The sequence below is a fragment of the Sus scrofa genome, chromosome 5 (assembly GCF_054392235.1).
Source record: "Sus scrofa isolate SSC_HxYL_T2T_F1_AM1 chromosome 5, Sscrofa_HxYL_maternal_Yorkshire_Landrace_v2.0, whole genome shotgun sequence".
Classification (NCBI taxonomy): domain Eukaryota; kingdom Metazoa; phylum Chordata; class Mammalia; order Artiodactyla; family Suidae; genus Sus; species Sus scrofa.
This window is the reverse complement of record NC_139387.1, coordinates 21,557,424-21,580,981: the sequence shown is the minus strand read 5'-3', so window position 1 is coordinate 21,580,981 and position 23,558 is coordinate 21,557,424. Positions and strand designations below refer to the sequence as shown.

Here is a 23,558-nt window from a genome sequence, read left to right as displayed (position 1 = left end):
TATGCGCGGCTGCGGGATCCCGGGTCTGCAGCCCACCTCACGCTTAATTAGACCAGAATCTTCGGCGCTTCCGTGTGCCTGCCGCGCAGAGAGGGTTAGGGGCTCCAAGGTGCATTTCCCGCACGGGACCGGGGACTTAAAAGCCCTCCTGTTTTCCTGGTAACGGCGGGGAGGATGGGCGGGAGCTCCGGCCGGTCCGGAACCCAAGGTCCCGGGGGTTTGCTTTGTTAGAAGATCGGGGCCGGCCGTCCCTGCTCCGCTCTGGGTTTGAGCCATCGATCGCTCCTGGTTTCCGGCTGCATTAGCATCCACAGAACCCGGGCTGCCTAGCCCACCTCTCGCCCCGCTCGATAGCGGCTTTAAATACCAATAGCTGCGTCTATGCAAGTAAAGTGGAGTAGAACTGGGTGGATAATCAGGGCCAACCAAATACACAACTCATCTGAATGGTGTAAGTTTATAAATATTATTTTCTACCTGAATTCTCCACATAACCCTCTCCTTTTCTTGTCGCTTGAAACCCAGTTAGAGACACTTTGTGCTTTGTCTTAAATCGGTGGAATAAATTGTAGTTTGGGCGCTTAAACCAGACAAATAATTGCAAAATAGATGCAATCTTTGCCCAGACCCAGAGCTCAGCTGCGCCCTGGATATTTGGGCTTGTGGCTCCAACCGTGACCTTCTCTTTGGCCAGGAGACCCAAGGACTTGCTATTCAGCCACTGAGAGGAAATTATACTGTTTTTTCTTCTCCGACAGTTTCTCCAGTTTTTGAGTCTCAGGGTCTGCATAGGCAACACCCCAAAAGGAACTTTCTCTCTCAGATCTGCAGTGTCTCTGGGAATAAATCAAGAGAATAAACTAAAGGCCAGTTATTCCTGACCTCCTTAAATTCCCTCTTTCCTATTTAGCCAGAAATGCCTTCACTGTTAACTCTTCCTGTATAGATGCAGTTCAAGAAGAGGGTAGTCTCTTGCCTGGATTCACTGGGATTCATACTCCCCCCCCCTTTATTCAGACTCCGGCACAGCCACTCAGTCCCTCCCCCCACTCAACGCTGCCAGAAACTATCCAGTCCCCAGCCTCCCCTGCACTCTGTGGTCCCTTTAAATGAGTATCCTCAAATCTTGAGGGGTTCTTCCTGCTGAACCCCTCAGCTGGGGATTGGGGACAAAGGGAGGATAGGAATTGATCTAAATTGGCTACTTTTTCTAGTTGCAGGAGTAAGAAAAGGAGGGGAGAAAGAAAGCTTTCAGGGCAGGAGGCGTGGCTGGGAGGCTGGGCTTGGAGACTGCACTCAGTGGGGGCTCCTGCAATTCTTGGAGCAGGCCCAGGAGAGGGGGGGGAGCTTGGAGGAGAGCCCTTGATTGGAGCCAGGCTGGCAGAAAGGGAAATTCCTTGGGGACCAGAAGCACAGGGGTGGATAGAGAGGAAGGCATCCCATCCCGAAAGAAGGGGTGAGGTGGAGGCGCAAAGAGCTCATGGGCTCAGCAGGGACTAGACTCTGGCCTGGGCCTGGACCTGGGCCTCTCTCTGGAACTGCCTGGAGTGGGTTGCTGGCTGACAGAGATGGAGCCTATTTCACCAAGTTCAAGTGGTTTTTAGTACCCTGTCTGGCCATCTTGCAGTGCCCAAGATGTACTCTTAGAGTGAAGCCACAGAGTTAGGGGGAAGTGTAGACCCACCAACCCCTGCCCCCTACCCCATGACATCACTGTCCCAGCTCCAACTGGCTCTTGCTCCTCCCCCTCCCCTGGCTTCACTTCTTGGAGATCCACAGCTCAGACTTCCTTTTGGTGGTCGCAAAGGTAGTTTCAGTACCCCCCTCCTCCAGGCTGTCCACAGTATTTTTACAAGCCCACGACTCCTCAGATATCCCTCTCCTTCCGCCCAATCTAACCTCCCCCAGTTTTCTCTCTGCTAGTAATTGCATGGGACTGGAGATGGCAGCTCATCAACAGATCTTGGTTGCTCATATATTTTTGTTACTCCTGCAACCGCTCTTCCTTTATTATTATACATTTATTATTTTTATTATTCACCTGAGTTGGAGAAAATAAAGTGGGAAACAGCAAGGAGGCTGAGGAATCCTACTCTTTCTGGGTGGAAGAGACCATGTGTAGGGACCCAGTTTTAAAATTTTCTCTCAAAAAAATCGCATCCTCATACAGTCATGTTTTAATTAGCATTATTATTATTATTATTAATATGATGAAGCAACTCTGTACAAGAGCTATATAAAGGGAAAACGTGCTGAAGACAGACATTTAACTAGGAGGGCACACTGCAGAGAGCTGGGGAGGGAGGACGGGAAGGGCATCTACCCACAGGGATTACATGGGGTACTAGCTACAGACACAGAGAACAGAACACAGATTGACAGAGAAGCTCACGGAAGTCAAGTTTAAAGCGACAGAAGAGAATATTGCATATCTTTGTCCCCTCACCCCATTTTGGAGTGTTCTGGTCTCTTCTCCATTAAGCTGGGAGAGTCAGGCTGGAGTGATGGAGCTCAAATCCAGCACCCCAGAGCCCAAGAGGTCATAGGAGGGGCATTATGAAGGGGTATAAGGGTGATCAGGCACAGAGGGGAGTGCCTTACACCCAGGGCCAGCCCACAGGAGAGTGTGCAGACAGCTGGCATGGTCGTGGCTTCCGCAAACTTGAAACAAGTTTATGTGGAGAGGGAAGTGTGGGAAGAGGGAAGAGTGTCAGGTGCCCAGTGGGAAATGGGGGCGTGTGATTGTACAGCCACTCTGCAGGGCAGTATTTGGGACCATGAGGCTGCCTGCTTGAAAGTACAGTCAGGAGAGCGGTGTGGGCCCAGTGGTGTACTGGGCAGCTGTGCCTTTATGTTTGCTCATGCCTCTGCACAATCTTATACAAGGACTTGAAGCTGCTGAGAGAGTTGGGGGTCTCTGGATCGCCTTTCCAGGGCGTGTAAAGAGAGACTCTCTCCAGGTGGGAAAAACTCCAAGCTAGGGGGCCAGTTTCACTCTGTCCACAGGCTGGGTTTAACTCCCATCAGTTCTGTTTCTCACCCTTCTGCTGCTGGCTAAGGTGGGTCAGCAGATGGGAGGTTGGAGGGCTCTCACCAAGAGGGATAAAAACATGTACAAGAAAGCAGGCAGGCTCCATCACTGCTTCTCTTCAGAAGCCAGGCCGGGATCTACTGAGCTGGAGCTGGGGCCTGAAGGGGGCTGTGAATAAAAGGCCCTCGGCTGGAGAATCCACTTTCAGGCCTCTGCTGTGGTCCTTGAATCGGGCAGCTCCCCAGCCTCGGGGCAGAGGCGGGGGATCCTGAGACAAAGGGTGACGTTGGGGAGTGGGTGGAGTGGTGGTGGGTAAAAGAGAGAAAGAAGTTGGGTGAGGGGGCCGATGCACCCCCCTTCTTCATTGTCACCAGCCTGGGAAACCCGGGGCTGAGCGGGGCTGGGGGTGGGGGTGCTCCGCAGCCGGTAGCCCCTTTAGGGGTGGATTCTGCTCCTGCCTCATAAATTATGCCAGTCCAGCCTCCGTCCAGCCTCCGTCGGCCGTGACCATGAACGCCAGCAGGGAAGGGAGAATCTGCTGCGGCTGCCAGAAACCCCCGGGCCAGTCAATGCCGAAGCTCCTTTCACAGCTTCTTGGGCTTTCCCGAGGGCTGGGGGGTGGGGGTGGGGTCCTTGGGGTGGCTACTGAACCTGAGCATCGTCCACTCAGTGCTCCATTCCCCACTTGCGGCTTCTGGTCCGTGAGCTACCTGGCAGCAGGAAGAGGGGCTGCCAGCACACCTGTGAGCAAATGGCCTCAGTGTGGGGGTGCTGGGGAGACGGCTGGGGACCAGGACACCCTTTTGCGTAGCCCGCCCTAGAGGGGACATTGGCTGATGATCGCCTTGTCCACAGCCGGCTCTGCCAATGCCTATGCCCATGCCTCTGCCCGTTCTGTGTCCAGGCCTGGAGGACCCAGACCCTAGAGGACTTGGGCATTGGCGTTCACTCTGTTCTCCCAAACCACACTTCCCCCTAGGTCCCCCACTCCCTTCTGCCCTCCCAGAGCTACCCTGACCCCTTCTGCTCTCTCCACCAATCCTCCACTCTGGCTCCCTCCTCTCAGCCTCTTCTAACCTTAACTGCTGCAAGTTTGGGGAGCCTTATTTCCACTGTCCTCACCCTTGCCTACTCCGACAGGCAGACAGACTTAAGACCATGGAAGGAAAGTGGTGGAAGGGGGGTGTCTGGGTCCCCTTTCCTCCAGATCCTCAGGCGGAGGCCCGACACTCCAGTCCCACGTCCAGCTAGCCCCTCCCCAGCCCCTCCCCCCTGCCTGCCGCTGTGGGCATCCTTTCTCCCTGGCTGGGTTCTGCCCTTCTCTCTGGGACCTGGCAGGGTCTGCTGAGGGTGTGTGGGAGGGAACCACAAACAAAACAGACAAGAGGACGTCCAGGGAGGACCTGCCAGAGATGCCTGGCGTTCTAAGCGGGGACTGTATCCCAGGCAGCGCCCCCTCTTGCTCTCTGCCAGGGACAGGCTCAGTCTGGGGCTGGCACCCACATCTTGCTCCCCTAAAAGAAGGAGAGAGCTTGCTCCCTCAACAGAAGTCTTTTCTTTTTCATTCTGCGGTTCTGAAACCAGATCTTGACCTGCTGGTCACTAAGATTCAAGCGGTCTGAGAGTTCCCTCCGGCGCTGCCGTGTGATGAACTCGTTCACCAGAAACTCGCCCTCCAGCTCCGCCAGCTGCAACTTCGAATAGGGCTTGCGCTTCTTCCGTGAGCGGCTGTGGATCGGGTACCAGGGCGCGCCTGGGTGGAGATGAACCAGCAGGGTTGGCCAGAGGACCAAGAGGTGACAAGCTCAGCACCCTCGGTTCTTCCCCAGCCCCTTTCACCCTGGCCTAATGCCAGCCCCCAGACTCTTCCTCTCCTGTCTCCTGTCTTGGGACGCCTCCCATCCCCACCAACGCCTCCACCGCCTTCATCAATCTCTTTTCCTCCTTTCACGCTCTCTCCTTACCTCCCCATCCCTACCTCTCAGGGCAGTATCCCTGACCCTTCTATCTTCCTATCCTCTCACTTCTCCCCAATCCTCTTTTCCAACATACCCTGGCCCCTTCCTCTCACGCTCTCTAGGACGGGGAATCAGTTGGAACAGGCACGAGTGAGTGGCAAGAATAAACCGCATCCACTGGCCTTTCTTTACCAAAAAAAAAAAAAATTGTAGGTAATGGGAGCCTGTGGGAAGGTGGAGGGAGAGGCCTGGGGAGGACAGGGACCAGACTCTCCATCTCCACCTCCCAGGCCTTGGGGAAGTCTGTCAGACTCCCGTTTCTCCCGAGCGCCCTGCCCCCTCCAGCTGCAGGCCCAGGAAAAAAGGAAATCTCACTAGTTCTTTTATGGGGATATTTACATGTTTATAGGGCGCCCCCCCACACTCCTTTTTTAAAAGAAGCGCTTCCTCACCACACAGTCTGTCCCCCCCAGGCGGCCCTAGCTCAGTCCTACACTGCCCGCCCGGGTCAGACGTCCCCGTCCTGAGAAGCCTCGCGAGTGGGCCGGGGTCCTTACCGCTGGCCGCGAGCCCGCCGCCGGGGTTTAAAGGCGATACCAAGCTGCCGGGGTCGCCCGCGCCGGCTCCCTTGTTGCCCTCGTTGAGCAGGGACGAACTGGAGTCGGATTCCAGCGACTGGCACGAGGGCGGGTCGTGCGGGGGTCCCGCGCCCCCGTCGCCACCGCCGCCGCCCGCCGCGTAGTCGTACTTGAAACCGAGCGCGGGCGGCCCCGACGGCTCCAGCGGCAGCAGCGCTGCCCCGGGCCCGACTCCCGGGCCGGGATCGCGCCCGCGCTCCTCACGCTTCAGGCCCCCGCCGCCGCCTTCGGCGCACGGCTCACGGTAGTAACCCTTGCTGTCCTCCACGCGCGCCAGCTCGCACGTGCGGCCGAAGGGCGGGTTGAGCGACACCGGGCTGCCGAGATAGGGCTGCGGGTAGCCATTGCACGGCTCCGCCGACGGCCACGGCAGCGAGCACACGTTGTCGCGGCGCGGATAGGACAGCGAAGGCAGCCCGGGCAGCTGCGCCCCGGACGCGCGGAAGTTGGGGAAGTAGAAGGTGTCTCCCGTGTGGATGTTCACCAACGGCCCCACAAACCCGGGATTCAGGAGATTATGCTCGCCCATTTCCGCGGGGCCCGACCGGCGGCTTCTACTTTATTGCTATCTGACATTAAACATAGTTAAACCTGCACCGGCTACCCATTGGCCGTCCAGCTCACGTGGGCGCCGCCGCCAGGGGGATGGGTGGGGACAGCGAATCCCCCCCACCCCGCACCAACTCCAACTTCCCCCTTCCCCAATCTGGGGGTGGGGTGGGAGAGCAGCAACGGCGGGGGCAGATTTATTCGCTCGCTTCTGGTTTTTAAAAAAATCGTATAAAACCTAACGCAGAGAGCGAGGCAATCGCCTGACACGGGGCAAGAGGGGAAAAAAAAAATCCACGCCAAAAATACCCGCACATACAGGCTTCTGCACTCTGCACACATACCCCCCCAGATGTATTATCTTCTCGCCAACAGCTGGCCGAGCAGCGCCCATCCCTCTTTAATTAGCTCCTTTATTAACTAAAACCGTTGGAATTTACAATATCTCCCCAATAAATTACTATTAGATATTGTGTCATATAAAGTTTACTGGCTGTTTAAGGAGACGGATGAGCCCTTTGGCTCGGGGTTTATTTACAGTAGAGGCGAAGTGGGGGTAAAGACAGGTTTCCCTGTCGCTGTCTCTCCCAGCCCTGCCGCTGCCACCATGCTCCCCTTCCTCAGCTCTTTCTCTTCAGGAATTTGGGGCACTCTCCTCCAGGAAGGACTCAGAGAGGATAACTAATGCCAGGTCATCCCCACTCTCCAGATGAAAGCCCCCCAGCTTCATACCTTCACTCACCATTACAGGAGGGATGCGGAAGAGAGGCAGAAGTAGCCGAAATAGGAAGCGCCCAGCTCAAGGAGGACTTGCCTGCCTGCTCTGAAAACTCTGGGAGCTGAACTACTCTTTCCCATGAATTCCGTAGGTCGGAGGGGCTTTTGGGCGAGGTGTCTTCCTGGAGTCTTTGCAGCAAGAGGCTGAGCTTCCAGCAGCACTTGGCTGGCGGGAGAGGCTTCTGATTCCCACTGCGGAGGAGTCACCCACGCCCCAGAACCAGCCCAGCCTGCCACTGGGACCATCAGATAACAGCACCCAGCCCAGCAGGTGTGCTGGCATTGAGGGAAAGAACTTCAGAGAATTATCTTGTTGAGGGGTTAAAATTATATTTATGGTGCTAACCTCAGAAGCTCTTTCCGCAGAAGGCTTGAGAACCCAACGCTCGCCATTGGTGAAATTAATCGACATCTGGAAACCACAATCCAATCTCAACCAAGCCCGCAGACAAAGCCAAGCAGATTAAAATGACAAAAGGAAACAAAAACCTTCAAAACGAGGTGTATTCTACTGGGGTTCAGAAGACAAAATACTCAGATTTCTCTGTGATTATCTCAGGCTCCTATGCAAACCACGGCTTTAAGTAACACCAGGTGAGAGAAACGGTTCGGCCGAAGTCTAAATATGAGAACACACCAGAAGATTAGAGAAAATTAGAGACAAGAGAATCCAAGAGAATATGGGAGAAAGAAACCCATGTAGGTGAAAGTTAAATATCTGAGAATGAGCGGAAGCTACAAAAGCAGATCAAAGCAGGAGATTCTCATCTCCTTCTTTTTCTCTCTTCTGCAGGACACGGCAGAGAGAAATGCAGATTCTTTGAATTCCACAGCTCCCCCCGGCGATTTCATATCCCAAACCATAGCTGCTCATGCGAACAGATATGTGTCTGCGCGCGGGCGGCGCCCGGCCCGGCACAGCTCGCTGCTTGCAGCTCGTCACCCGCACCCCTCGGCCGTTTCCCTTTCCCAGCCCTGGCCAGCCAGGCTGCCTGGCCAGGTCCCTCCCGCCCCGGGAGCCTGGCCCCTCGCAGGGCCCGCTTGCCAAACGAACCAAGACCCAGCGGTGGGATGCCTGCTCTCCTGCAGTCATCCTCCAGTCAGAACCGTGAGAGCCCAGGCGCCAAGGAGCGAGCAGGGGACCGCCTGAAGTGGCCTTTTTTTGTGCCCAATTGATTAAGGGGCTGCACGGCTACAGAGAGGAGCATCCCTCAGCTGCAAATTCCACGTCACATCATCTCCAATGTCTTCTTTATGCCCTCCTTTTCAAGATGCATTAATGAGCGTTACTGAAAATTTAATTTTTTATAAAATTTATTTGGGGTTGCTTTAGTCATTAAGATAAATAGGGTGTGACTTTAATACTGTGGCTGTTTTCAGCCAGAACACTGGCGAGGTCTCCAAGGCCTCCGGGCCTCCGCTTCGGCCGCTATTGTTGGTGTAGGAGATGCCGAGCTGAGTTTTGCCTTTGCCGGGGAATCCCTAGCCTTTTGGGGGTGGAGGCTCTCTTTCCCGCCCCATGACTCCAATCTCTGGACTTGGAAAGCTGGGAAGAAGGTCTTAGCCTTTCCCCATCCGTCCCTAGCTCGAAAGGCTCAGGCTCCAAGCTCTGCTCGCTGCCCTCCCGGCCAGGCCGCTGAGCATGTAGAGCGGCGGCCACAGAGCGGCAGATGCAATGCCGGGAAAATGAGGGTGGAGTGAGGGCTTCCTTCTTCCAGACATTCAGTTTCTCCCAGTCCAGTCTGGCCCCATCAAAAAAAAAAAAAAAAAAAAAGGCGGGGTGCTATTTTCCCCAGGTTTCCGACTCAGGACACTGGCGCACGCACAAACCCCTCTTCCTTCGATGCAGCCGACCTTGATTCCTCTCAGCGGGAGCTGCCGAGGACCTTCGGCCACATTCACATCACCAGTGTCCTGCTCCTCGAGGCTCACTATGAACCTAGGGGTTTTCAGGACCGAGGCAATCGAGGCGCCCAGCCTCCTCGTGCACCACCGCGGTTCTGTGCGCCTTTAAGGCACCCGGTCCTTACCCCGACTCAGACTAACAGGCCACCCGCACTGCTCCCAGCCTGGGTCCCCGGGGCCGGCGGGAGGCTCGGGTGCAAAGCTTCAGATCGAAATCCAGCCTTGGCCAGAGCTGCTAGCTGGGAGCCAACTGGAACTAAGTGAGGAGAGTGAGTGGTACTCGCAGCAGCCGAAGGCGGTGGGCAGCCGCTTCCAGCCAGATTTAATCCGCCGGCACTTTGCAGCCCACAAGCAAACCTACGACGATGGCCAGACCCAGTCGCTGGAGCTTCGGAGCGAGCTGTGAGCCCACTCCTCCGCACATTCAACACATCACCAGGTTAGAAGAGGTGGACTGTCAGCTGGCCCCAGGACCACAGCTTTCTCCTGAAGCCGGCCTGGCTCAACCATGCCCCACTCATTAACTCGGGGGAGGGGGGGGGGATTAAAACTGAAGGCCAGGATGCGGTCCAAGCCTTTCCTTGAAGACCCACGGCAACCCTCCTGCTTCCTCGCATCCACCAGCTGGATGCACTGCTGCCTCTCTCCCGCACTGTCACAGCCCCGGTCCCTCCTGCATCTCGGCATCATTGCAGCCTCTGTGCGTCACCGTCACCACCGAGCCAGGCAAAAGGAGTTATTGTAAATTCTACGCCAGCCCTCGTGTCAGGGGCAAAGCGGCTGTGGGTGGAGGCTTAAGCCACCTCGGAATGCCTGTGAGGGGCTGTGTTCAGGCTCCTCTGCCAACCTGAGGTTGAAATTGCTCCCCACAGTGTTTCTCCCTAGTCAGTCCAGAGGCCAAGGCGTCCCAGTTCAAGGTCACTGCCTAGTTTGCACAAAGCGGTTCGGCCAAATATGCAAATGAGGTAGGGCCTGGGCTCCTGCAAGGAGGTGATGGGAGCCGGATGGGCCGGTAGAAAAGCGCCCGACCTCTCAGCTCTATGTTGCTGCAAGCATTTCGGGCTCAGGGCAGGATTTTGTCGAGTTCAGACAAGGCTGATGGGTGGAGGAGGTAGGGGGCTCAGACTCTCGCTTCACCAGCTGATCCAGGGGTCAGAGCCCACCTGGCTCCCAGGCTTCTATTTCACAGGTGCCCAGGACTTAAGGAGAAGTCCTCACCCTGGTGCTGCCCTCCAGGGCTCTGCAGTCTGCAGCCTCGGGAGGGGGCTTATGAGAGGAAGCTTGGGTGAGGGGGGCCAAGGCAGGCTTTCAGGCTCACACAGCAACTTGGGCTCAGGAGCGTCCTTACCTCCTCCAAACCTTCTGTGGCTCCTCTGGCCCCCCAGCCACCCCAAGATCCCAGCCGACTGCCGCCCAGGAAATGGGGAAGGGGTAGGGGGTTCCCAGGTGGGAACATCTGGGAGACCGTCTCTCCACCACGGGTCACCCGAGCATCCCTAAATGAGCCATCTGCCCCCATGTTCACTATCTTGTCGGCGCGCTAATAGTTAAAAAGTTTCGCAGCTCTGACATTTTTCCCCTCCGCCAGCAGAGGATCTCCTCCGCCTAGTGAATTACTGAGTGTCAGGAAAGGTGTGGGGACCAAGTTTAACAACAACAACAAAAAGCACCCTCTCATCAAACGCCACACCTACCGCCCCTAGCAACGTAAGGGGAGCCCAGGGCCTCGTCTCCGTGGGCCTGGAAACTCAGTATGGGGTGAGGACTACCCAGAGTGCCCTCTGCCCCACAGCCAGCCGCTCCTTGTGACCAGGGCCTCTGGCCAGGCCTCGCTCTGGGGAGGGGCTGAGGTCTGCTTGGGGTCTGCTCTGCCCAGCTACCCAACTGCTCCCCAAATCCAAGCCTCCAGTTTGAGGCACTGGGGGTGGGGGTGTGGAGGAGGAGGTGGGCGGATTGGGTGGGTGGGGGCAACAGGCCCCCCCACCCGAGGTGAGTGGGGGTGGGAGGATACACGCCAACCGCTCACCCGAGGCGGGGCTGGGAAGGTGGCAGTCCGCTTACCTTTGGAGGCAGACAAGGTTCAGAAGGGTGCAGGGCGGGGGTGTTCTCAGGCTCTGGGTCTCCCCCTCCCCAAGGCGGCTCGCAGACCCAGCCGAGGTATCCGTGGAGGGCGGGGTGGAGGAGGCGGAGGCAGCGACCAGCGGTAGGCGCGCGGGAGCCCGGCTGCTACGGAGCATCTCTGGAGAGGCCGCCTTTTATGGGCGTTATTAGCGCCCCTGTCTAGACTGGAGACGACACCTCTGTGTGTAAACAGAGGCGGTGGCTCTGGCGGGAAGGGGCATGGCGCATCAAGGGGGCGAGCGGCCCTCCCCTTCTCTGGCCACCGGAAGATCAAGGCCTCTTCCACCCTCCCCCCTTGCATGTGCTCCCTGTGATGTCAAGGTCAGAAAGACCTAGTCACGGTCAAGGCTAAAAGAGGAAGAGCCTGGTTGGTTGAGAAAAGGCTCTGGCCCCCTCCTCCTCCCAGAAGCCCCTGGCTCCCCAGGGCCCCTCTGTCCTTCACCAGCCAGCGCAGGTCTGGATACACATCTGCCTGAACCAGCTACTTGGAGTCTTTTGGGGAGTGGGCTCCCGACACCATCCAAGTCAGACCCAGGGGGGGAGTTCTCTTCTGAACAGAGCGGGGGCTGCCGCAGGGTCCCCAGCTCCAATTCTCCTCTGAGAGATGGAGATTGTCCCCAGGGCTGCCCCCGCCTTACACCCACCTGGGCCTGCTGACCCAGCCGCCTGTGGATCAGCTTCAGGAGCAGATGGTCTGGGGACAGCCGTGGAGGGGTCTCCGGAGAACCCTCCCTCCCTCAGGTGGGTTCCCGGCTGTGGGTGACTACCAGCTGAAAGGCCCCTTCTACTGGCCCTAGGTCTTAGGACTAAGATGTGGGAGAGGAATCGGATTCCCCCCCAGCCTCCAGAAAAGATCTAACTGAGCGCTCCCCAGCCGCCTGGTAGAGGGACCTCCTCCAGATGGAGAGTCCTATGAAGCTCCAGCTCACTCAGGGCTCCCAGCCCTGGCCATGGGGGCGGGGGTGGCAGGGGGACCCAGGGGTGCCGCTGGATCAGGAAAAAGATGTCGGAGGCCTCGGTCCCAGAAGAGAAGGGCTGTCCAATTCCGGGGGATGCCTCTGTGCTCACAGCCCTTCAGACCTTTTCTGTTCCCTTGCACCCGCATTTATTGCATCCCCTCTCTCACACAGACGCTAGGAGATGGGCCTCCGAAAGACAGGGGTTTTGTAGATTTGAATAAAGGAAAAAAAACATACTCTACACCTGAGATGAGTGCCAGGTGACAACATTGCTACACATGCACATACACAAGCAGTAAATGATCTCCATAGGTCAGAGGCTCTACACACACACACACACACACACACACACACACACACACACACACACACACACACCTTTACAGGAATACAGGAATGTCTCACAGAGTTCCCCAATGAGAATGCCAACTCTTGGAGGAAGGAAAGATAAGGAACCAACACAATCAGGGAAAGAATCATACTTTGTCCAAGAATTGCCCCCCCAAAACACACACTCACACAGGCTTGTCCCCCTAAACACACACTCACCCGGGAGTTTCCATTCTCACGCTTGCTTACTTTTATGGGAGAGGCAGCTCCAAAATTGATCCAGGCATGAGAATCCTCTGAAATCCATCCAGGTATATTTAATTCTGAGCACGAGGAACATCTTAAACTCCCTGGCACACCGGGGCTCACAGGGACTCAGAGGGACTGCAGTGCTTGCCCCAGTCACTGGTGTCCCAGTGCAACCCCAATGAGCCTGTACAAGCTTTCTTCTCTTTTCCACAGCTCCCTTCTGGGGCCTTAGGGGGGGTTCCTCCGGGTGGGGGTGGGAAAACTCCCACTCATTTGACTCCCTGTGGGCTTGGGGGTGGATATGGAAGGATGCCTCAAAGAACTCTAGAATTCTTTCCCCACTGAGTCGCCAACTTCCACTGTGTCTCCAGCTGTGTCATAGGCTACTCCATGTACCCTCAAGTCAAGAGGAGTAGGGTCCCTATCAAGGGAGGCCTGGGGCTCTTATCTACTCAGTTCCTTTTTCTGACCAAACACACACATTTAATTTTCAGTTCTTTTCATCTCAGGGGAGGCCCTGACTTAGAGAGAAGTTGGGGTGATGGTGAGTGGGGAGAGGGAGGGGAGTTGGAATTAAGAATAAGTTTTAATTCCTGGGAGATTCATCTAGTCCTTCCTAAATCTGTACCGCCCAGCGTGTGATTCTTTGGTAGTTAACCCAGAGATGAAATGGAGTAGAACAGGACTCGTCCACATCAGTAGCAGAGCCTCAGCAGAGGGTGAAGTCCTCAGGCTCTTTGTCCCTCAATTCTGTGTGTGTGTGTGTGTGTGTGTGTGTGTGTGTGTGTGGTACGTTGCATGTGTGCGTTGTGTTGCACACAACCCCCAAACATTTCTTTAAACAAAATTTTAGGAACCTTGCATCAGGCAAAGGGAGAGTGGAGAACTCTGATTTCCAGTCCAGTGCCTCCAGTCTTTCTGTGTCTCAGGAGAGGAAAAATATTATATATAAATAAAAATTGCTGCAGTAAAGATTTAATCTGAGATAACATTGTTTTAGGCTATATTGCTTTTTAAAAGTCTCTTAACCTGACAATTTAACGACCTCATTAACTCTGCCAGATAGGAAGATAGGCACAGGCAGATGCGACAGGGAAAACAAATTAGTGGCAGAATCTACAGGACTCCTGATTACTGGTGTTCCCAAGAATGCTGGAGAATAGAGGTGAGCTTGGCTTAGAATACTGGGGGCTCACGGGGTCCTAGCAGCCCCACGTCTTGCACGGGTTGGTGGGGAAAGAAAAGAAGGCAGTTTGAGAATGTGGAGTGGTCCCCCAGAAGGGCAGGTTGTGGGGACCCCTTCCTAGTTTCAGTTCTGAAATGCCTGGAGGGATTTAGGACCCTCTGGAAGCAGTAAGGCCCCCCGGAGTCGAAGGTTAGCGCCTCACTGCTGCTGCAGCCGCCACCGCCACCACCATCACCACTGCATCCAGCTCCCAGTAGGCACTCTGCTTCCTCAGCACCAGATCTGAGCCCTGACTGTGAACTGAAATGAACTCACTCATCTGCTCCCGGGCCTTTTCAGTCGATGGTTACATCCTTCTTTCCCCAACATACACTCATCTATTTTGGGCATCAGGATGGGAAAAAGTTTTCTCCTGTCTAGAGAGTATCAACAATCAGAATAACTCACTGAAAAAACTTAAGTGGAGCAAAACATGAGTTTGGGATCTATGCAGCTGGTGGGGGGGGGGATGCTTCTCCTCTTCCCTGACCCATTCTGGCTGAGTCCGGGTGACAGAACCTGCCCTGAAGAGCCAGTGGATAGAAGGAGTTTCAGAAGGAATCAGAACAAAAAAATCAAGGCAAAAAAAAAAAAAGAATTTTATTTTAAAAACAGGTCTGTGGGGTGTTGTTTTTTTTTTTTTCCTTTTTGCATTCAGTACATTGTCATTCAGACATCACAATACTATATACAGATACACAATATTTTTAAAAAAGCCTATTTCTGATGACTTTCAAAAGAACACTGATTTGTAATGCGCCAGCAGGAAAGGAGAAGGTGACCCCGACTCCCCAGCACCAAGTTGGCCTTTGAGCAGGGAAATGCTGGGCAGCATCTACATTAGCTGGCTACTTGGGAGCCAGTTATTTTGGCCTCCTGGAGGAAAACTGCTTTCCTCTGGACAATGAGTAAAAGCGAAAGTGTGAGGCCTTCTCAGCTGCTTCCTGGATGGAGAAGCGGCTGGAGAGGGAATCTGCTGGGGGACCCGCTCTCCATCCCCTTGGAAGAGAAACTCATCCTTTCCCTAGGAAAAACAAAAAAACAAAACAAAACAAAACAAAACCACTCCGCTTCTGTGCCTGGCCTGATCCTCAGCCTCACTATAGAGAGAGAAAGAGAGAAGACGTATTTAGCAGCGTGGTGGGAGTTTCTGTCTTCCCGGGATTTCCGCATATTGACTGAGAAGCAGAACCAACTGCTGGAGGAGGCCAACGCTGGCTCCAGAGAAACTCAGTCCCTTGGTTGAGAGAGGGGGCAGGGGTAGGTAGCTCCTTGGCCAGTTCCAGCTTTTGTTGAAACGGATAGGAAAGAAAGAAAACCTAAGCGCTGTCCGGTCTGTACTCCAATCACGATGCCAGATTCCTAATACTTATCATTCATATTAATGTGACTTTTAAAATATGCACAGAAAATCTTAACTGGGAAATCTTGCCTAACTAAGGAGTGCCAGGGACAGGGAGCAGAGGAGGGACTGGGAGGAAAGCAGGAGCTCTCCAGGTCCTGCACCTGGCCGCACCCTCAGAAGGGTCGTGTACCTGCCTGTGTAAAGGATGAGGCAAGAATGGGGTCCTTCAGCGTTCCCCAACTCTGCTTTGGCTGGAATCAGGCTCTTCGCTGCCACTGGGCTTTCTGGCAAGGCAGGTGGGTGTGGAGGGGGTTGAGGGTCAGAGGGAGAGGAGGCCACCGCCTGCCTCCCTGCCTCCCGAAGTCCACCGGGACCCACCTCCAAAGCAGTGGAGGGCGGCAGGTCCCATGTGCACAGGGGTGGTGGGGGGTTGAGGATGGGGGTGGGGAGTAGAGGGCGACAGAGTGTACCCTCTGGTATTCTCAGCCTCCCGGAGCAGTTCCTCTTTCTGGTTAACATTAAATATTTGTCTGCACCCGAGGAGCGTCCTTCGGTGGGTTTGGATATGTTACAAATCGGCGACATAAATAGACGGGGCGGGCGGCCCAGGGGGGAGTCAGGTCGAGTGGAGATGAGGCGCTTTCGATTTGCTGACCACCTTCTTCTCTTTGACCCGCCGGTTCTGGAACCAAATGGTGACCTGGCGCTCCGAGAGGTTCGTGGTGGCCGAGATGCGCCGGCGCTTCTCTTTGGTGATGAACTTGCTGGCCGCATACTCCTTCTCTAGCTCCTTCAGCTGCACCTTGGTGTAGGGCACGCGTTTCTTGCGCCCGCGCCGGTAGCTGTTCACCTCGGGCTGTAGGGGGACCACGTCTGCGGGAAGAGACAGAAGGCGAGAGGTAGGAAGTGAGTCGCGCAAGGCGGGACCCAGGACCGGCGGACGAGGGGCCGTGAGGCTGCGCGGCTGCAGAGGCGCAAGGTTCTAGCAGGGACTCAAAGCGAGAGCGTGGACGGTCCCCAAATCCTTTGCACCCCTGTTATTAGCAAGGCCACGGCTAAGGTGAGGACGCTGGGGTATTGCTTCTGATGCAAATTTTAAAAGTCAGCAAATTATATATGAATGCAATGTTTAAATAAATATATATATATATACACAAAAAAACCCTCCCATGATGAAAATATCAAAATTTTAAATAAATATTTAAAATACATTTCATTTTTCCTTTGGCCTCAGCCTCCAATGTGGCTCTGCACAGCACTCCTTATTAGACTCCTCATTCCCTTAGAGGGGTCCCTCCAAATTCCACCTCGGTTTGCCAGCCTGCAAGATTGCAGGTATTCAGGACAATCTCTCCTTCCTGCAGTTAGATCATCTGAGCATCGGTCAGTTTATACTCTGCTCCATTATCAGAGGAAGCTGTTCTTTGGTACCTTTGAGGGAGGGCAGGGCATGATGGGCAGAGAGACAGTTTCAATGAGCACAGACCACCAATGGGGGTGGGGGGGGGCCTCATGCCTTTCGTCACTGGCTCTGCCCTAGAAGTCTGAGGCCAACAGCAACAGATAGAAGAAGAAAAGTGTCCAGGGGGAGGCAGACTGCCTGGGAGCCGATCTCTAGGAGACCCATGTTATGAGTCACTTAACAACATCCAAAGTGGGAAGTCCTAGTCCTGAGAGGTAGGGCATCAGGTCCCTAGAAGTGTGCCCACCAAGAGAGCCCTGCTTGGGTTAAAACCAGCTGTTCACATAAGTCTTCTGTAAAAAGAAATCAGCGCCCCTCCGGAGCCCCCGCCATTGTCCACTCGCCAAAATAGCAAATTCTGCTCCGACTCCCAGTCCTCTTCGTTCCTCCGAGGCTGAAGGAAACTGACTCCATCTCACGCAGGAATCCTAATCCTAAACTCTAAATATCTTGTCATCCCACTACGAGTTCAATTTCTTTATGCTCTCAGAATACCACAGGATCTAAAGGCAGTGTGTCTCATATCCCCCCTTCCACGTCACCCTCCATGTCAATTAAAAGGGTCATAACAACACTTGCAAGGGGAAGCGGGGAACTAGGGAGAGTATCTGCATTAACTCACTCCATTTTTAAAATGTAATTGACTTCTTCGTGCAGAAGCCCGTGAGGAGCACTGACTACCTGGAGTTTCCCCTTTATTCTCACTGCCCTTCGGAAATGCAGGCACAGCCTAGAATGTCTTTGTTCACAAAGCTCTTCTGGAAATGCTTGTTCGCACCCCACCCCACCTTGATGGGACACCTTTCCTTATACCCTTTCTTTTGGGGGGCTGCTCTCTCCCAGGGACCCTCGTCTATGCAGGATGGGGAGAGGAGGGGTCACCATCAAATGCAGGGGAAAATAAAATGCACAGAAAAAAATAAGAGAGGGGGGAGGGTTCCAGTGGTCTGATTTGGCGCTCTTCATTTTCTCAGAAGAATTGTTGGCCTTGTCACTTTGCTCTGCCTGTGTAGGGATAGGCCAAGTTTTGTTTAGTTTTTAAAATCGGAAAAACAAAACCACTTCCCTTTAGCAGAACAGATCCTGGAGGTTAAAAAGGATTTTTTTGTATAAGATCATTGTTTTCAAAGTCTCTCAGTTCCCAAGTGTGTTTTTATTTTTACAGATCTAGCTGTGGTGCGAGACACTGATGATTCTGGAACAAGAGTAAAACCGAGAAGGTAAGTAATGATACCATGAGGCTTTTTGTTTTAATCCCCAAAACTTTTTTTTTCAGTGTTATTTTATAAAACCCCATTTTACAAACTAAGGAATCTGAGGCGGAGGGTGGGTAAAATAAGTCCCAGAGCCAGATTTTAAACCTAGATTTTCTGGCTCAGCATAATGACACAGTAAAGTTCTAAAATGGAAACAGACCACCTGGTACAATTTAGCTTTAAAATACCTCCTTTCCTCTGGAAAGCAAATGGGATAAAAGTAGGTTTGGGTTCCTGAATGAACCAGATTATTCTCCCTGGGTTTTGTGGGTGTTTTTTTTTTTTTTTTCCCCCAACGTCACTTTTTGGAAATGCTTACAATTACCTACCCAATTTTGGGTCTCCTAAACCTCAACTATGAATTTCCAATGAGGTTTAATGAACCAACTCTAAAAAAGCAGTTTCAAAAACCAGGTAACTGGTCTAAATTGGTTATTTTTCTCTACCGGATACCAAGGGTTGATGTGGCCAAGGATTTCGTGGATCAGACCAAACTGCTGGTTGTCGTGGCCTCCTGGGGATAGACCTTCAAAGAAGCCCCTTTTCCTTGTCTGCTTTCTTGTCTGAAAGTGGGATCTACAGATGTGGAAATATCTGGAAGCTTAGGCCCGTGCTGCTCAAAGTAAGCAGGCGACTAGGTGATTAATTTGACAATCAACCTTTCCTAAATCTCCCCTCAGAGCGCTAGAGTGCGCACGCGCGCACCCCCCCCCCCCCCCCCATTTCATACCTGGGAACAGTAATAGGCGCTTTTGAGGAACAAGTAAAAATCAGATCAGTGCTCAGCCACAGCTGTCTCTTGGGGTCCTGTGTACAGGTTCCTACTGGCCACTCGCTCTTGACCACTGACTCCTGCACCAGGGCTCTGGGCTCTGAGGGGGACTTTGTTTATCTAGAAATCCTTGCTGCTCTTCTCAACCAAAATCCAAAGGCTTGTCAGTGGAGACTTCCAGCGTGGCCCAAAGAGCCCATTATTTCCTTCTCTCTATGGCACTCTCCCCAGATCCTGTCTCTGTCTCTCCCTGTCTCCCCTCACCACCCCTGCCCCTTCTATCTGATTCTCTCTTGGAATTTTTGTCTCTCTGTGTCAAAATTAAAAAAAAAAATCTACACTCACTACAGGAAGGAAAAAAAAAAAAAAAAGCAGTGAAGCAAGGGTCTGTATAATTGCGTGAAGGAAGAAGCCACAACTCATCTTGGCCATAATTATCTGGATCATTCTGAACAATTGCCTTCATCTCCTGCACCAGCCCAGACTGCCACAGAGGAGGTTTCTCAGAGCCAGAGGCGCTGAAGAGAGACAGTAGTGTTTATGCCTAGATGCTGCCGAACAAACCACAATTGCATAGACAGAGTTATCTGGAAATCTCACTACTTCTAAAAGATCTCTGTGTGGGTAGAAAGATGGAGGGTGTCTGAAGATAATTTCTTTCTCATCTGCCTTTTGCCTGGACCTCTGCACTCACCGAGATACACTGGCCCAGATTCTGTTTCCACACAGGGAGTATGTGAGCACAGGGAGTATGTGAGCACAGGGAGCTGCTGAGACACACTGGGTTTTATATCCATTTCCATGCAGTAATTTGCAAGTGTATTAAATCTCAGTTGGGCTGTGTGTTTTTTTTTTTTTAATTTCAAAGATATTTTTCTCTAGGAGGCTGTGACCAAGAAGTATTTATTTTTAGCAAGTTTTCTTTCTGGGAATCCATTAATTTTGTTCAAAGGTATTTCTGAGCGAGCATCTCTTCAATCCCTCACTCCCACCCTGCTCCCCGCACATACATGGGGACACCAGAGCAGGTCCCTCTTGTCCCCTCTTCAGGACAAACCCACTGCCCATGGCTCTATACCTGCCCACGGTGGGCCTGGTGGGCATCTGCTCTTCTGCCCTTCAGCCCCTTAGTGTAGCCTGCTGACTGCGGGCTACTGGGCTACTAATGCTCCAGGAATTCCCGCTGGACCCCCATCCTAAGGTGCTTCCCGTTTGGGTCAGATGAGGAACTAAAGGACCATATCTCCACAGGACATTGTTGTTTATCTACATATGATTCTCCTGTCTTTTAAAGAAGTATTATTATATGTTTCATGTTAGGTAGGCAACAGAAATCATATTAACATCAAATTATTATAATCAATGCAGAGGAGGTAATGCATGATACCATGTACTAAAATTCAATCATCCATCTTCTGGCAGCCAGAAATGGGTCATCTAGTGTGGGTTCCACCTTGGTAGTCGGTTGCATTATCGTAAGTAATTTTATAACAATTACAAGAATGTTATTTGCTATACTTCTGAACATCATTTGGTATTTTTTTAATAATTAAATTTACCCTCTACCCTTGTCCCAATCCCAGATGCAGAGGAATTTTAGACCCACCCTTAGGAGAGCTTCAGGGTCTATATTTCCCAGTGAAAATGTCTCTAGGTCCACTTGTAGAGCTGGGGGCCCTCTGGGCAGTATGAGGAGACATATAAGGCTGTTCATGCCCCTAGGACCCCGTAGGCATCAGAATGGAGCCAGTCAGCCCTCTCTCACTGAGTTCCGCTTAGAGCTGAAGCGGACTCAAGCTCTAGATTAGCTAGACCCTGAATCTTGCTTTCCCAACACAGGGCTGAATCCAAAGCTCCTGATGTGGTTTTGAGAAACCTGGAACTGATCTCTTTCCCTGGGAAGTGGTGGGGTTCCCCTCGGGTACAGAGGCACAGAGACAGCCTCAATTGGAAAGAGAACAGAATACCCATGAATACCAGCCCTCTACCCATATACAAGACAGAAGGGTCTTCAGCCTGGGCCTGGACCTCAGATCCCTCCAAAACAGACCTTCCTTCCCCCAACCTCTTAGCCTCACTCCTCTCTTTCTGTCTCAGGCACGGGTAACTCTCTTTGTCCCCCACATTTGGTGAGGGGGTTGGCACTACGAGTACCCACAGGATTGGAGCTCAGGAAGGCAAAGAATTTTATATCCCAGGAGAGAGATGCTAATTCCCTTCTCTTCACACCCTATCCAGAGATTTTTAGCCCTCCTGCTCTTTTAACAATCAGGAAATTCATGGCCAAATTCTTAAAATAAAACAAGAAAATAAAAAAGATAACATCTTATATTTCTGTGGATTCCAGTAAATTAGACCCCAACTTAAAAAAAAACAAAAAAACAAAAACCGTCCACTGTCTGAAGGATCTTGGAAATTCAGGTAGATAATGTTTGGGGGTTGTCATTTTTTCCCCAGTTATTTGGGGGGGGGCTGAGCGTTCTGTCCCTTTGGTTTTGGGTTCCAAGGCACCCGAGGCCCACTCCACCCCCATTCCTGGCCGGAAGCGGACTTAGGGGGGCCAAGCGCCGCGCGTGAGCCTGGAGCCCGCTGGGGGAGGAGGAGGCGAGCTCCCGACTGGAGCGGAGCCGGCGGCCCGGCGCTCGGGCGCCTGTGATTGCTTCACTCTCCGCCCGGCAGCTCCAGGGAACGTGTCGGAGCAGATTTCTTCCCCGGCGCATTCCTCAGCGCAGCTCGCCCGGCCGGCTCCTTCGGCAGCCCAGCAGAGCCGGCGCGCCGGGGCCAGACGGCGGGGGTGGCTGGGGCGCGGAGCCCCGGGGCAGGCGGGGCGGGGAGGGATCCCTGGCGGCGGCGGCGGCAACGGCGCTCTAGCCCCTTCCTTACCTGGGAAGGGAGACTTCCAGAGGTGGGCGGACTGCGACTGCTCCTTGGAGCAGTACACCTGACTGTCCCAGCCGTTGGAGAGAGCCCAGTGCTGATACCCTTCGACGGGGATGAGCGCGTCGTGACGCGGCTCCGGGTGCCCGCTGATCCCAGGCACCACCGACACGTCCAGGTAGCCAGGCATCGCCTGGTAGGAGCTTGCGAAGCTGGGATAGAAGGCGAACTCCTTGGCCCTGGAGGACAGGTCGTCACCGGGCAGGGCGCCCGACGGCTCGGGGTACTTATCGCCCGGGTGGTAGGCGCAAGGTTTTTGCTGCAGGTTCACGTTGTGCGACAGGCGGCAGCCGTAGTAGCTGCCACCGAACGGGTAGCCGTAGCCCAGGGTGGCGCTGGACGAGGTGGGGGGCGCCGGCGGCGGGGCGCACTGGCGCGCCGCCTCCGGGGCCGGGATGTCCGTGTAGACTGCGCCCTGAGGGGCGCCCAGGGGAGCCGGCGGGCGGCCCAGCACCGGGTGCGGAAGTAGGTCGCGGCAGTGGCTGGCTGGGCAGCTGCTGCCCAGCCCGTCCATGCTCGGGGCTTTGCCGGGGCTCGCTCCGCTGCAGCCGCCCCCCGCTCCGCCCGCGCCGCCGCCTCCCCCGCCGCCGCCGCCGCCGCCGCCGCTGCCGCTCTCCGCCGCGCTGTCCTCATAGACGTACATAAGGCTCTCCGGCCAGCGCGGATGCAGCAGCAGCGAAGTCGTCATGACATGATCTGCTCGAGCTTTTTAAAAACTCCACTTGCCAGAGGCTGCGAGCTAGGGAGACACCTCGCTCCCTTTTCCCCTCCCCCATCCCTCCTCCCTTCCCTCTCCACCCCTCCCCTCCTCCCTCCCTCTCCACCCCTCCCTTCCTTCTCCACCCCTCCCCTCCCTCTCCACCCCTCCCCTCCTCCCTTCCCTCTCCACCCCTCCCCTCCTCCCTTCCCTCTCCACCCCTCCCCTCCTCCTCCTCCCGGAGCTTCCACCTCGCTCCCCACACACCCTCCACGCATGCGGGGACACTTCATTAAGAAATCACCGGCTCCATCCCGCCTCCCCTCCGCTACCCTCTCGCGCCCGAGTGACGCGGCATGCACACGTGATGCCCCGGGTGGATCTCCTGGGGTTCCCACCCCCCAGAGGTGGGGCGGGGTGAAAGGGAAGAAGTCTTTGTTGATTGGCTCTCAGGAGGGGCAAAGAGGAGGGAGCTGGGAGATTTAAAGGGACAGGGCAACGCCCCCGGCAGGCCCGGGGGAGGGTGAGTAAGGAGGGGGAGGCTGGATTTGGCCGACGCAAAGGGGTCTGGAGCAACCTGGACAGTTACTGGGCGCCTCCCCCAAGGCTTAGGAGGCGGTTGAGGCAGACCAATTCCTACCCAAAAAGATCGCTGTGACTGGATTGAGGCTTGGCGCTAAGGGTGGGGGAGACACCATCAGTTTTTTTTTTTCTTAAAAAAAGGCCGAAGCGCACAAGCAGTGCATGCGGAGCCCTGGCTCTGGCCTTGGCTGACTCCCAGGAAGCTCTGGCTGGAAAGAACCCGACACCGAGCAGCGAGACTTTGATGCCGGGATTGTGTTTCCATTTCGACTTTCAGCCACTTTCCCCAAAGCCCCAATCGCCTGAGAGGGACACTCTTGTAGGCTCCGTGACTGCAGGTCTTCTTTCAGCGGAGCAGAGAGGGCAAAGAGAGAGGCCCCAAGCACAAACACAAACATCACCGCTCGGAGAGCAGGATGCTCTCAATGAAAAAATGAGATAGAATAAAGGAGAGAAATGGGGGCAATAGCATGGAATGGTATTTCAATATACAATTAAACGCCTCGGAGGAAGGTTTTTCAAAGAAGTGGGAGGGGGGCTCGAGGATTCAGTCCAAGAAAGCCAAAGACCAAGAGCTCGATGAGACCAAGATGAGACCAAGAGCTCGAGCTCTCAGATCCCGGTACAAAAGGAAATGTGGGATGAAGGAGAGTTCGCAGCACTATCCGTTTGGAGGGATATTACCCAGGCGCTACCCTGGGAGACTCCGGGAGGCCCTACCCCAGCCCCACAGATCTGCCTCCGTCCTCGGCCGCCTGGGCTGAG

The 23,558-nt window shown here is 54.2% G+C and overlaps 2 protein-coding genes across 4 annotated transcripts; both read right to left on the bottom strand.

The window, feature by feature from the left end:
* Nucleotides 1-2,176: 2,176 nt before the first annotated feature.
* On the bottom strand, nt 2,177-7,189 carry HOXC12 (homeobox C12). Of its 3 annotated transcripts, none has more exons than XM_003126197.4 (2): nt 5,547-6,202; nt 2,177-4,784 (listed from the first exon to the last, which is right to left on the bottom strand). In XM_003126197.4, exons 1-2 carry the CDS (start codon nt 6,154-6,156, stop codon nt 4,546-4,548), a joined length of 849 nt encoding a protein of 282 aa, XP_003126245.2. In that variant the 5' UTR covers nt 6,157-6,202; the 3' UTR covers nt 2,177-4,545. The 3 variants fall into 3 exon arrangements, 1 of the variants encoding a protein (XP_003126245.2); XR_014804651.1 differs by lacking the exon at nt 5,547-6,202 and adding an exon at nt 6,919-7,189 and having other exon boundaries at nt 4,646-4,784; XR_014804652.1 differs by lacking the exon at nt 5,547-6,202 and adding an exon at nt 6,909-7,189 and having other exon boundaries at nt 4,648-4,784.
* A 7,130-nt stretch (nt 7,190-14,319) lies between these two features.
* HOXC13 (homeobox C13) lies at nt 14,320-22,234 on the bottom strand. The gene is made up of 2 exons (XM_003355421.4): nt 21,461-22,234; nt 14,320-15,960 (listed from the first exon to the last, which is right to left on the bottom strand). The coding sequence occupies exons 1-2, from the start codon at nt 22,200-22,202 to the stop codon at nt 15,704-15,706; spliced, it is 999 nt and encodes a 332-aa protein (XP_003355469.1). The 5' UTR covers nt 22,203-22,234; the 3' UTR covers nt 14,320-15,703.
* Between the last annotated feature and the right edge of the window lie 1,324 nt (nt 22,235-23,558).